The following is a 12,505-nucleotide window of genomic DNA, read 5'->3' on the forward strand; positions in this document are numbered from 1 at the left end:
TCGGGCTTGATAATCATTAGGGCAGCTTGTAGAAGTATGCAACTTATTTTACCACCAAAGACTTGTCAACAGCTGCCTGCTTTGATGTAACCTGTTGGCTTTCCCCGATGGGTTTTTGAGAACTTGAGTAAATATTGAATTTAATCAGACTTTCTGATTAAAAGGGTTTTTTGTGTGTGTGCATTTGTTTCACCATTTTTTTTTTTTAAATAAAACCCTTCTGACTGGTGTGGAATGAGTTTCCAAAATACTGTATCTCCCTGCTGCAGTCTTAGTTGTGACCTAATGACAGTTAATCTTTCTCATTGGATGTAGCTGACATAGATAGTCTTATATTTGGTAACACCTAATCCTGTGTCTTAAATTGATACAAAGCACGGTAGACTGGAGAAACCAGTCTAGTCCTTTTAGTCTTACATCCCAAAAGATTGTGCCAAGCCAAGAGCTTAATCTGTAAGATTTATGACACTGTTTAGGCCTATTCTGGGTGCTCTCTAAACCATGCAGTTCAATGTACACATTGTTGGATTTACACAGCACTTCTTGATGTGCCAATGTGCCAATGCCCCCCTTCACCTTGCCCTCTTCCTCTGTACACTTTTCTTTTTTTTCAACGTATGTGTTTGATTTGACAGATTGGAAGTTGTTTGCTTTGCACATTTTGAGGTTGGGATAGGTCCCTTGAGAGGGGAAGGTACAAAGGATCTGAAGTGGGCTTTGTGCCTGACAGCAGAGGCTAATGTAGGGCTTGAACTTACGAACTGCAAGATCATGACCTGAGCCACCTAAGTCTACACTCAACCCACTGAGCCACCCAGGCGCCCGTGCCTTTGTTCTTCTGATAGTTTTCTGAAGATATAAGAAGATGAGAGTTTGCAAGATGAGCAGACAGGATTAAGTTTTATTGAATTATAGTTACAAACAGAAAAAAGTTCTGACCTACTACAAGGAGGAGTAACAATACTGTCATTCTGTTAAAAGCTATCGAAATTAAAATGTTTGTGTATATACAAAATAGAAATGACATATAAGGTGAAAATTACAGTCATCAATTTACAACAACAAAAAATTAACATAGTTTTCCAACTTGTTTGACTAATCAAGCACATTTACTCAGGAATCCATAACACTTCTACATTTTAATTTGAGCAAAGTGCCACTGGAAATCAGCCAAGTTTTAAAACAAATGTTAAGGGTAGATTGTTAGCTCTTCCAGGACTGGTGCAGATGAAGCTATAGAATTTATACTTAAATTCAGATGATGGTTCTGGATTAGTGAGCAGCTTAGTCATTCTGCTATGATCAAGTGGGAGAGGTTTAGAGCTTTACCTCTTGGCAGTATCCCTTGGAAAGGAGCTCTGAGATTTAATAAACCCTTGCTGAGTTTTTCCATGGACCAGGCACCATACAAGGCTCTGAAGATCGCAGAGGCAATTAGCTGTCCTCGTACCCAAGTGTTAATGATCTAGTATCATTTGTCCTTAAAAAATAGAAAAGAATAAAGAAAAAGCACCTGCATTTGTCATCTTGAGTAAATGTGGTGACTAACCAGTGATTTACTCGAGATTCAAATCCATAGTTGTTTTGGAGATAGTAAATGTCATGGATTGCAGCTATCAGGCACATAGTAGGTGTTTATTTAACAATGTTGTTTATTAAATAGGGATTGAAGATAGACTAAGTTTCATGCTTCTTTACTAATGAGTCATTTAATCTATCCAACTTGCTTCCAATTATTCCTTTAAAGTAATCTAATACTGCAAAGTTATCATCTAATGTTTTACATTAGCTCTCCTGCCTACATGTACATCATGTGGATGGGAGTTTGACTTTGGGAATCAGACCATTGAAAACTTGAAGGAAGGGCCTACCTGAAGGTATAAAGAAATCTTATTCTGGATATGAAAAAAGTGATAGTAATTTAAAGGGTTATTTTGTTGATGTAACATGGTTTGAAGTTTCATTTTAACAAGAACAATTTTATTTTAAAAACATTTACCCACTCTAATGTGTTGTCTCTTTTGTCAACAGACTTTTGGAACTGGCTTTCAATCTGGGAAAGCTCCAGTCACAGTTCTGTGCTGGAACAAGGCCCACCATGCATGCATATGGTTTAAACTTGACAAATGACCCTTAGAGAACTGAATGAGATAGGAAGAAAAGATAGGACCTTTAAAACATTTCTTCCCATGCCAAGTTGCAAAACAAATTTTCCAGCTTTGGTCTACTGAAGTGTGAGCATTTTAATAGTTCTTTCAAGACCATCTAGATACTTTAAAATCTAAACTTAAAAAAAAATCTAATTGATATTTGTTTTAATAAAAATTTACTATTGCCCCTTTATCCTAGCTATAATTTGGGGAGGCAAGCATTTTTTTTTTTTCCATTTCAAGACATGTTATAATTTCTATCCTGGACTGCATTTTAAAATAAAGTATGCTTCCTTTGTTTTTTTCATAACTACAAAAAGGAGGAGACAGCTTTGCATGTAAGTACTTTTCATCCACAGGTCAGTTTTCTATCCAGTGAAATGACTCTGTCTGTTTGGCAAATAAGGAAACCCACACAGGGAAATTCAGGTGTTTGGCCCAACCTCACAATGAAGATTAAACCATGTCCTTCCACAGTGAAGATTAAACCGTATCAGGGAAGTGGCATCCTAGAGGGTGGTCTCGACGTCAGTTTCTTTTCCATATCTGTCCATGTCTGTGAAGTCGCAGTCTGACTCCATTTCTATCTTCACCTGGGGCACCATGAACACTGGGCTCTGTGAGTAGTTGAAAGCAGGTGAAGCTGGACAGGAAATTCTGAAGTGCAATGTGATGCTGAATGAGAGAAAGAGGGAGGGAAGAGTGACTTATCTAGTATTGGGTGTTTTCAATGCTATCCCCCAGGGCAGGACTCTAGGGCAAATAGTTGTCATTGCTTATGAACTCTTAACACATCATGAGAAGAGTGGCATCCTCTGCACTTGGCCTTCAGCTGTGGTTGCTTAGCTAGTATTGCCACGAGTTTCAGCCTGGTCTTCACATTGCTGCTAAGGTGAACTTTCTGGATCACAGGTCTGTCTGTGATTCCCACTGTTCAAAAGTTAGACTCCAAGCACCTTAGTGTGGGCAGACAGGGCCTTTTATGTTTGCACTCCTGGTTACTTGTGGTTTGACAGCCTGCTCCTCCCAGCAGTCTTCGCTCTGTGTATATTTTCAAATAGTATTTCAGGCATGCCTGAAATGTCCTTCTTCTGCCTCTTTTCTTCACTTTGTGTATTTGGCAGGCTCCTATTTATCATTCCCCCAGACTCCAGATAAAGCAAATCCCTCCTTTAGACACTGAGCTTTCATTTCCATGCACTCCACTGTTCTTGGCACACAGTGCTGTATCTTTCTGTATCCCCAGGGATTAAGCATCATGCCTGGTAGATCATGGATGCTTGATCTTGGTTAAACTAGATCATGTTGCTGAGCCTTTTCTGCCACTGAAACGGAATCCTGTTTAGTGGTCTCTGCCTCCACCTACTTCCATAGATTTGGTAAAACACTGGAGTAGTTTGAGGTGCCAGCACCAATTACCAAATTTTCTCCATTTCTGATCTTGTTCCAGGTTTTGTATAATTTAACAGATTTTTGAAAATGCCCCTATCCTGGTCCAAATTTTCTCTCCATGGACTGAAATTGGGGCAATTAGAGATGCAATTTGGTATAGGCTACTTAAAAATTAAATCTAGATAGATTGCTTTTCTCCTAACACCTTCATATATAAGAATCCATGGCATTACTGTAATGGTGTAGAGCCCTGACTTGGGAGGTGGAATGAGAAGCCAGGCAGAGATGTGATTGGGACACGTGACACCCCTGGGCTAGAGCAGCCTTGGGTCTGCTGCTTATGGAGGCTTGTTGCAGGGAGGTCTGTCTTCCTAGCAATGTGGGAATAGCTTTGACTTCTCAGTTTTCTAAAATCTCTTGAATGAGTGCCATCTGAGTGTGGAGATTCATCTGCCTTTGGATTTGGGATGGCATGTGCTTTTGCTCACTGGTGACGTAGTATAGGGATTCCTGTCCAGTTTAGAGCACTATGTAGGAGTGCCCTACCATCTTTCCCAGTAATAATTGAGGCCGACTTTCTTGCCCCTGGATTTCTCTTTTCTATTTTTGAGCCTTCTGTGTTTTCAATCATGAGGTTGCCCCTACTTTTTTCATGGCTTCTCATTCACATTTGGCAGAAGGGCTCTTGGAAACTGGGCCTGGAATCCTTTCTTGACTATTATTTAATCTTTTTGCTTGCTTTTGTTTTTAAATAAGCTCTACGCCAAACGTGGGGCTTGAACTCAAAACTCAAGATCAAGAGTTTTGCTCCATTGACTAAGCCAGACAGGCACCCCTCCACTTGAGCTTCGATATTTAGAGAGCTTTCTTTGATAGCCTTTCTGACCTTTGCTAATTAACCATGCTATTACTTTTTTCACATACTATCAGAGTACCTGGTATTTTGATTCTTAGACCTCCTTTTATCCTGACATTCAATAATATATATTTAAGTCATGTGTAGTTTTTCTCTATGTCGTTTTTCCCTAGTATTATCAATTTTCATTCTATGTAGTATTCTGTAAAATTTCGTCTTCTAAACTTGAGTACCTTTTGTATTGTAATCATGTTATTGTCAGTAAGAGGACAGATTTGTTGCTTGACCCCAGTAACTTGTAGGTCTCTCCACTTCTGGTGGGCCAGCAAAGGCCTTCATGGAGACACTGGCTAGCCTGAGAAATCCTCGTCCCTCAGCCTTCCAGGCCATTGCTTAGTCTCTTATCTAGAACCCAAGGAGTCTGCCTTATGGCCATTACCTTCGGTCAAGTTCTGAGTCGCTGAAGGAAGAATCAGAATGAGTAACTCCAACTGGAAGATCTTTTTCCTGGCAGGAAAATTAAGATGTCAGTTGTGGAACAGGTTTGAGGACTATACTGGAGAAGGCGTTTCTCCAGTGCTTCCCTCACCCTTCTTCCTGTTCACAACCCCACATGGCCAACATTACACAAGAGGAATTTAGGGGCCTCACAGGGATGGGTGACCACTGGTTCAGGTACTCCTTCACCAGAGGGTTCTTAGCCAGGGTAGGTGGGTGTGAGGCATGGGCAGGGCCAGGGAAGAGTGAGAAAGGGTGATGGAAATAAACCAATGGGAAGGAGGAAGGAGAATTAGAAACTAAAAAAGAAGAGGTACCTCTGACAGAGTGTGATGGGAAGCCCTTCAAGGGTTCTGGCAGGATCCTAATCTGGATCTTTTAGAAAAGTGGCAAGCCCTATGTTAGGAGCACTGGGGTCAGGACTCAAGTGGAATCTTTCTGATTACTCTCCAGCAAGGCTATGTTGTCTTGACAGAACTGTCCACTGGTAGGGCGCTGAAGTTGGGAGGGGGTAAAGGCAGCCACAGAATCCCCCAGGATCTTCATAAACAAAGCCAGATCCCTCCCAGACAACCTCCCTTTCAGCAGGAGGAAGGTACTTGTGATTCATATGGAAGCACAGCCCAACCACTAAAACCTCCCCTTCTGACAAAAATTCATGATCCCAATGCTATGCTACCTATTTCTCTAAAGGGACAATCCAGCTTGGATTTAAACTCCCAATCTTTTTCAATAACCACTGGAAAACATAGGAGGCTCAGGGAGTCATGATTGGATAGATGTGGTCTGAAATGATTCAAGAGAGGGCCAGGTAGTGCCATAGATATCAGGAGGCACGAAGGGAAAGGAAGGAATGAAGGACTTTGCCTAAATGGAAGTGAAGAGTGATCACTGGCATCTGCAGGATTTGATTTGGGGTTTCTATTTGGCTGAAGTCTCAATCCTGGAGAACTTGGCCCAGTTCTCATTGAACTGTCTACCACAGGAGTCCTCTAGCATCTAAGACTATTAGTTTCCCCTGAGTTAAAGATCAAAGTTCCTTGGAGGAAGAGCTGGAGGATTAGTAGTAAGTAGGAAGAGAGAGACACCATGTGTTTTACTTACTGGCAATGCAGTGGATACCATTTTGGGGATCTGACTGGATACTTTCCATGGGAATCTTTATAACTGAGGGAGGAGGGAACTGGGGCTGGAGAGAAACAGTGGGAAAAGCTGATAAACACCAGCAATACAACAGCTTTGGCTTTCTTGCCAAGATGGAAAATACACGGACCACAATGTGCCAACCACCGTCCTCTCTACAACTTGTCTAAACACATAGGATGTGCTACAAATACTGAGGGGTTAATCATAGTTAGCCTGCTGTCCGAGACAAGACAGAACTCTTCCAGGAATGTTATTGGTCAGAACAGTTTCAAATGTCAAAGTAACAAATCTTTAGGGAGTGAATCTCACACAATGGCTGGTGTTGCTGTAAAGACACATGTAAAATGAATTTATGTAAATTGAATCCCATTTTTCCATTGAATTTTTCATGCTTTTCCCCAACCCTGGAAAAGTTCCGGGCATGTGGTAGCCACTCAAATGTTTATTGAATGAATCAACGAAAAAATAAGTATTTGTCTTTAAAAGGCACTTAGACTTTCTGTTTCTTTTTCTCAAGGCCCATCTTTGCAAACCAACTAAATCACCAATGAAAAACATGTGAATGAATGATGAGCCTCTTCCTACCTGGAAGAGGAAAGTAATTACGGACCAGGGGAGTTTGGGTCTATCACTACCATCAGAAGACGGTTTGATTGCCACTAATCAAGGATCTGTCTATGAACAGCTCTGATCTGCAAAATGCAAAATCACTAGAACAGTTCAAGGTAGATGCAGGGATGTGGGTTCAGGTCAAACCAGGAGAATTCAAGGTCAGGCACAGTGTCAGGAGATGGCATGGGTAGCTTAACATATTAAAAATGATCAAATTCAGGGCGCCTGGGTGGCTCAGTTGGTTAAGTGTCCAGCTTTGCCTCAGGTCGTGATTTCACAGTTTGTGGGTTCGAGCCCCACATCGGGCTCTGTGCTGACAGCTAGCTCGGAGCCTGGAGCCGGCTTCAGATTCTGTATCTCCCTCTCTCTCTCTCTGACCCTCCCCTGCTCACACAGTCTCTCTCTGTCTCTCAAAAATTAAAAAAAAAAACATTAAAAGTTTTAAAAAATGATCAAATTCAAAGTCAGGAATAGTTTTCTTCATTCCCTTTTAGATACTTAGCCATATGTCCATCTTGGGTGAACTACTTCCCTTTGGGGGACCATTTCATCATCTGTAATAAGCACTTGAGCTAGACAATCTTTCTGCCTAACATTTTGTGATTTACTGTGAGCTCTGGACTGGCTTCCTGTCTGTTGACTCACTGAGTGTTTGGGGGGGTAGGGTCGGGAGGAAGCATGAGAGAAGAGGGTAGATGGGCAACCAGGTGTCCCCAGCATCTGAGGACTGTAGCCACTCTCCTTTCAGAGAGGACATAGTCTCTCCCCCCACCTTCTTCCCTACCATCACAAGGGCAGGCCAAGCAAACCTTGTCCCCCAGTCCTTCCAACTGTCCAGGAGTCTAGTCTCCTGTTGGGTATCCATCAGACCCCTTCCCCAAGGCCTGCTCCATTCTTTGGAGGTTAGTCCTCATAAGTTCCATCAAGGATTTGCACTGCTGCTGTTGATAATGGCCCCAGGAACTCACAGAAATGGGAAAGAGTGGATGTGGCAACCAGCCTTTCCTGGGTTGGGGTGGGGTGGGGTCATTCACTGTGGCCCACCCTGAAGATATTTACATAAGCAGACAAGCTCTCAGCAACCCACACCAATACAAGCAGAAGCCTCAGCTCATCCTGGACTAGGCCCAGGTGATCCCAGCTGGTCGCTTGAAAAGCCTCCTCCTCCTTGGCCCTGGCAGAAGTTGGGGGAGGGTCTCTTTCCCCTCAGCTCTGGCCTCACATCCTCCCCACCTCCTCATCACTGTCCTCAGGGACCCCTTTCCTTCTCTTCTTCTTCTTATCTGTTTCCTTCTTCTCCTTCTCTGGGAGGATATTATCAATCCAGGCCAAATCATGCTGGGAGAAGATGAGGTCCAGAAGCTTTCGAACGATGATAAGGCCCAGGATCTGTGGTGAGAGTTCAGAGAAAAACATGGGCTCAGGGCCCCAAAGTCAGACATTATTTTTTCTCTCATTCAGCTATACTCAGGAACTTTTTCTGGTGTCTTTGGAGCCATCTCAGAGCTCCCACAAACCATCGTTCACCTTCTGCCAGCTTGGTTCCTCTCCTCTGGTCTTTCCTCAGTTGATTAATAAAGCCTATCAGTGACTCAGGGGACAGAGCCTGCGGCAGCTGAGGAGCAAGGACTAAAGAACTACAGTTATTCAGTGGTCCTCAAACTTGAGCTCCCGTCAAAACACCTGGAGGGCTTGTTAATACACACATTGCTGAGTGCTACCACCCAAACGTTCTGATTCACCAAGTCTGGGCTGGGGCCTGAGGATCTGCATCTCTAACAAGTTTCCCCAGGAGATATGGATACTTCTGGATCAGAGATCACACTTTGAGACCCACTGTCCCTGCCCCTATTTCTGAGAGCTGCCAATCTCTCTGTTAACAAAGTATAAAGCATACTGAATAAAGTGTACTCGGGTATCAGGAATTTTTACAGTAAAGTCTAGAAAGTTTGGTTCTGTTCGGGATAAACAAATTAAAGGGAAAACACATGTGTACTTTGGGGAAGATTAAATACTAGCCTTTCAATAGACTCAATGGGCCCAGAGTAACTAGTTATAAATATTGCCCCTTCACTACCAAGAACTGACCATTAAATGAGACCAGGCAGAAAACCATTCAGCTGAGTTTAACTCTGGTTCCTCACTGACCCTTTCTAAGGAGCAAGTAGATCTTGGGAAATGGACAGACCTGGGTTTTGAAAATCCTGGCTCTGAAAACAAAATAGTGGTTGCTAGGGGCAGGGCTGGGAAGAGGCACTGTCTGCATAGAAATGGCATGAGGGAATTTAGGGGTGAGGGAACTGTTTTCTATCATGGCTATGATTGTAGAACCACCACTCTGTGCATTTGTCAAAACTCAGAACCACAGAGTGAATTTTACTGCATGTAAATTAAAAAAAAAATCAATGAGGGGGCACAGGGGAATATTGGCTCTGCTCCTTCTGGTTGTGTGAGTTGGGTAACTTACACATGTTCTCTGAGCCTCAGTTTTCTCACCTGTAAGGTGGAATTAGTAGTAGTACTTCAGGGCTAGTGTGGACTAAATGAAACAGCGCTCCATACATGCTAATCGTGACTATAATTTCCTTTCATTTACCCTTGTTAACACTGAACCCCATGAGGGCTCCATGGGGAGAATCCAGTTCCCTTTCCTTGGAGTGGTAAGTCTCAACCTTGACTGCACATTTATGCTCACCTGGTATATTACAAATACCAATGCCTGGGTTTCCCCAAGAGATACTAATTTAATTGAGTTGGGGTGAAGTCTGGGCACACAGTTTAAAAAGGCTCCCAAGTGATTCTAATGGTCACCCAGGGTTGAGAATCCTAGGCTGACACATTTCAAGTCCCACCTCTGTATCCTCACTTTGATCCCTAGTCTGGCCCTGCAGGCTTTGGGACCCACCCAGGGCTTTCCCTAAGCACTAGCCCAGAGGCTCCAGCACTGTCCCTCACCCTCCAGCAGGGGCCTGGGGCCACTTCCCTCAGATGGGATTATCTAGGAGCTAGATGCAACATATTATTGGCTGTTCTTTTCGATTTTTATTCTGGAATAATTTCAAGCTTACATAAAACTTCAAGAAAAGTCAAAGAACCTCCTGCACTTTTCCCAGCTTCACCAAACCTCATGTTGGTGACATTAGACTATGAAAGTCTTACTTTCTGGTTCTAGTTCTCCTCCCCACCCTCCATTTAGCTTTTCAAATTGTTATTTTGAGTGGTGAAAGTTCTATTTATTCAGTACAGGTGTCCCTCTGCACTTGGCTTGAATTCTGGCAGTGGGGGCTTTGTCTCCTTGTTGACTCTGCCTAGCTTCTCCATTTTGCCCCAGAGAGGGGAGGTTGGGAGGCTTTTGCATTTCGCTGAGTGCCTGAGATGTGAGCTGGGTGGAGATGGGTCTGTGGGCCCGTCCTCCGCTAGGGACCATCCTCCCTCCCAACCCCCAGCCTACCCCTCCCTCCGGCTGGCCTGCACTCACAACACAAATCTTGTTCTGTACTTGCCTCTGTGGCCCTGAGTGAGTCAGAGCATCTGCGATAGTGGACCTACCCGCGGACGCCTGCCCGGGCCCAATCCACTGAGCAGGACGGGGAGCCTGCGTCCACCTTACCATGACTGGGAAGATGATGGCGGCCACCGTGGACTTGAGGATCCAGAGCACCGCCAGACAGAGTATCTGCACCAGGGTGAAGAGGTGGATTCGGCGCAGGGGCACGTGCCGCAGAAAGGCGTGGTCCGGCTGGTGCTTGGCTGGCATCAGGAAGAGCTTGCAGCGATCCCAGAACTGGCAAGAAGAGTGCGAGGCTCAGCCAAGCGGTGGTGACACCCTGAATGAGGTGGCCCTGCTGAGGGTTGGGACTGGGTGAAAGGGTGACACGGTGGGGCCTTAGAAGGTGGCCCCTCGTTGGGCCTAAGAACACACTGGAGGGGACTGGAGGTCTGGGAGGGGACGTGATCCCTGCCCGAGAAGTGGGCCAGAAATGAAAACTGCACATTCAGGAAAATGCAACACAACTATCCGAGACATCTGGTGCATCACGGTAAATAAAGAACAAAACAAAATGTTTTCTTCCACCAGAGTTGCCTTAGAAGAGGGGTAGGAAATGCTCACTGGAGTCAGTCCTATCAGGGTTTTGAATCCTGATCCTATTCCCTCATCTGTAAAATAGGTAACACAGCCCCTATTTATACAGATTTCACTATAGAAGACTATGAAGTGCCTGGTATAGTTATTTCACTTGGCACATGGTAAATAGTAGTATCTTTATCGCCATTATTCTTCTACGGAGCTGGGAAAGCAAGCACTAGGAGTTTGGGCAACATGGCGGCTGACTCCCCTCCGATCAGCCTGGCAGTGGGTGGGGTGGGGAGAACCTTACCTGGATGCCATTCAGGGAGGCCACGCCCATGTAGAGGAAGACTCCATACAGCACCGGCAAGGGAATGTACTGAAATGAGACAGGAATGTGGAGCTTTGGACCAGGCCTCGGCCAGGAGCCGGCTGTTGGCTGTCCTGTTCTGCAAGCAGTGTCTGCCAAGTCACAGGCAGCCTGGCCTAACTCAGCTTTCCCCAAGCCATGGAGGAACTGGATGTTTTGAGGGAAACTGAGCCTCTGAGAGAGGATCTGGAGCCAGCATGGTGGGGAGGGGAGGGCTGACCTGTCCCCTTCCTTCTGTGCAGCTGCTGGCCCAGCCTGGGTGCCCTCTTTTGGTTCCTGCAGAAGCCATGTGCTTGGGCTGAAGACACACCTTCTGGGACATGGGAAAGCTCCATAGAAAGCCCCCTGTTTATTCTTATCAGCTCCACTCCACTTCCAGGCCCAGCTGAACACTGCCTCCCTATCCAAAATGCTGCATTGCTCTGCAGACCTTTAGTGAGCTGACTTACATTAGCAAAGAGTACCTGCTGATTAACAAAAATCATATACTATACAAAGTCAGATTTTAAAAAGAAGCTAAACAGATATGTGTATATCCACCACTAAGTAATATAACCACCACTAACTGCCAACTAACCACTAACGGTTTGGTGGGTTTCTTTCCTTCGAGTCATGCTCACAGGTAGTTTGTTAGCTTTAAAACAAAAATGGGCTCATACATATAGGTCATACATTTTACAGACACCATTATGACTCTTTAGAAGCCTTTTGAGGTGTTTCTCCACGGTCTCTCTAAGCTGTGTTTCTCCTTCTTTCATCCTTCCCTTAATCTGCCCCTTTGGCTTACCATTGTGAACAAGGTTCTGCCCCAATTCCAAGGTTGCCATGTTGGAACATGTGAAAGAATACAAGTCCTGTACCCAGATTTTAGATGCCATTTAGGATGTCCATAAATCCAACCAAATAAATAACTGCTCTTTTAAAATAAATTAGACTGGGCTCAGTTGTTAACACAAACCATGATTTGGACCTATATGGTATAAACTTTAATCCAAGACATTGATCTTAAAGTAAAGAAGGGGTATATGGGCCATTGCATCATTCCATTTGTATATGGCTTATGAGATTTTTGCCTAATTATGAAATAAAGTAAAAATTTCCATGAACAACAGTGTCCTAATCATTCTCAAAGTGTGGGAGAAACTGAGAGAAATAAAATCTTAAATAAAAGACTTCACTATTGTCTGTACTAACCCAAATTTAGATGGCTTGAAACTTCCCTTTTGGGGTGCATCTGGGTGGCTCAGTCAGTTAAGCATCTGACTTTGGCTCAGGTCATGATCTCATTGTTCATGGGTTCGAGCCCTGTGTTGAGCTCTGTGCTGACAGCTAGCTCACAGTCTGGAGACTGTCTTCGAATCCTGTGTCTCCCTCTCTCTCTGTCCATCCTCTGCTCACGCTGTCTCTCTCTC

General features: G+C 44.2%; 1 protein-coding gene across 3 annotated transcripts in view; it reads right to left on the reverse strand.

Moving 5' to 3' along the window:
• Positions 1-872: 872 nt before the first annotated feature.
• Positions 873-12,505, reverse strand: part of SLC4A5 (solute carrier family 4 member 5) — a 114,261-nt gene continuing 102,628 nt past the window's right edge. Inside the window, exons 24-29 of one of the 3 annotated variants that reach the window (XM_029937622.1) lie at positions 11,034-11,102; positions 10,265-10,438; positions 7,888-8,043; positions 6,001-6,085; positions 4,838-4,905; positions 2,736-2,825 (exon numbers count right to left, since the gene is read on the reverse strand). In XM_029937622.1, the coding sequence (XP_029793482.1) occupies positions 4,871-4,905; positions 6,001-6,085; positions 7,888-8,043; positions 10,265-10,438; positions 11,034-11,102 (519 nt within the window). In that variant the 3' untranslated portion in view covers positions 2,736-2,825; positions 4,838-4,870. Of the gene's footprint in view, positions 2,826-4,837; positions 4,906-6,000; positions 6,086-7,887; positions 8,044-10,264; positions 10,439-11,033; positions 11,103-12,505 lie in introns of those variants that run through there. The other 2 variants (XM_029937624.1, XR_003907902.1) reach the window with 2 other exon arrangements.

The sequence above is a fragment of the Suricata suricatta genome, chromosome 4 (assembly GCF_006229205.1).
Source record: "Suricata suricatta isolate VVHF042 chromosome 4, meerkat_22Aug2017_6uvM2_HiC, whole genome shotgun sequence".
Taxonomy (NCBI): Eukaryota; Metazoa; Chordata; class Mammalia; order Carnivora; family Herpestidae; genus Suricata; species Suricata suricatta.